The sequence below is a fragment of the Myotis davidii genome, unplaced genomic scaffold (genome assembly GCF_000327345.1).
Source record: "Myotis davidii unplaced genomic scaffold, ASM32734v1 scaffold119, whole genome shotgun sequence".
Classification (NCBI taxonomy): Eukaryota; Metazoa; Chordata; class Mammalia; order Chiroptera; family Vespertilionidae; genus Myotis; species Myotis davidii.
In genome coordinates this window covers 100,221-101,238 of record NW_006290676.1, presented here as the reverse complement: position 1 = coordinate 101,238, position 1,018 = coordinate 100,221, and the positions used below count along the sequence as shown (strand labels likewise).

Below are 1,018 nucleotides of genomic sequence, written 5' to 3'. Positions count from 1 at the left end.
TTTATGTTTGGATTTAAATAAGAGCAAACTGGACTACATGCTTGGAGGAGGAAAAAATAAAGTAATTTTTTTAAATAAAATGTTTCTTACCTAAGAATACCAAAGTTTTATCTATGTCCCTCTGTAGAATACTATTATGAAATAATGACCAAGAATACAACTGAATATTTAAATTAAAAAGAAAAAAGAAAGATAGGCTGCATTGTGACAAAACACCGTCTCCCCTTGTGCCAGTGAAGTGAGCATGCTCAGCCCATTGGGAGGCACCGAAGTTACTCCTTCTGAGGTATAAGGAGAAAACGTCTAATAACTCAATTGCTGTGAACCTATTCCTATTATTCTGGTATAAAGCATTTCTTCAACTGCAGATTGATTGCAATGTTCCTTCTACTTCATTTCATCGTTTTGATATATGTCAAAGGTAAGGCTGCTGTTTTCTTGCTTACATGAGTGCAATTCCAAAAAATGTAACATTTCTATCCAGTTTTATCATATTTGTAATAGATTCATTGCAGTGTTTGATAACAGCCCTCCAGTCTGCATTGTCATTTTCATTGTCACTATCTCTAACTGCTTAGAATCTCATCCTAGCAATTTATAGGTGCAACAAATTTTTCAGGAAACTTGTCTTTTATATTATTAAAATTGCAGATATAATATATTTTAAAAGCAATGTTAAATATATCAATTATAATGGAGAAAAAAATTAATATGTGAAAACACATGAGTAACAAATTAAAATTTTGTCTTACGAACTTTCAACCTGCTGTAATGTGTTTTATAACATTTATGTTATTGTTAGTTGCTTTGTTTTGTTGTAAATGTAGTTACATTGAGAATTGCAAAGTCACAGACAAATAAAAAATCATTATCTTTCCCAAAGAGCAAACCTCTCTAAAATAAAATCATTAAAAACATACAAAAGTATACACATTTAGATAATTTTCTTTTCTGTTTAACATTTTTATTTCAGCCTAACTGCTAATTTTCAAGTTAGTGCTATTTTTATTGTAAAGCT

At 29.8% G+C, this 1,018-nt stretch overlaps 1 protein-coding gene across 2 annotated transcripts in view; it reads left to right on the top strand.

The window, feature by feature from the left end:
- The first annotated feature begins 274 nt into the window (after positions 1 to 274).
- Positions 275 to 1,018, top strand: part of RXFP2 (relaxin/insulin-like family peptide receptor 2) — a 62,181-nt gene continuing 61,437 nt past the window's right edge. For both annotated transcript variants that reach the window (XM_006763719.1, XM_006763718.1), the window contains exon 1: positions 275 to 421. In XM_006763719.1, coding sequence (XP_006763782.1) covers positions 379 to 421 — 43 coding nt within the window. In that variant the 5' untranslated portion in view covers positions 275 to 378. The remainder of the gene's footprint in view (positions 422 to 1,018) is intronic.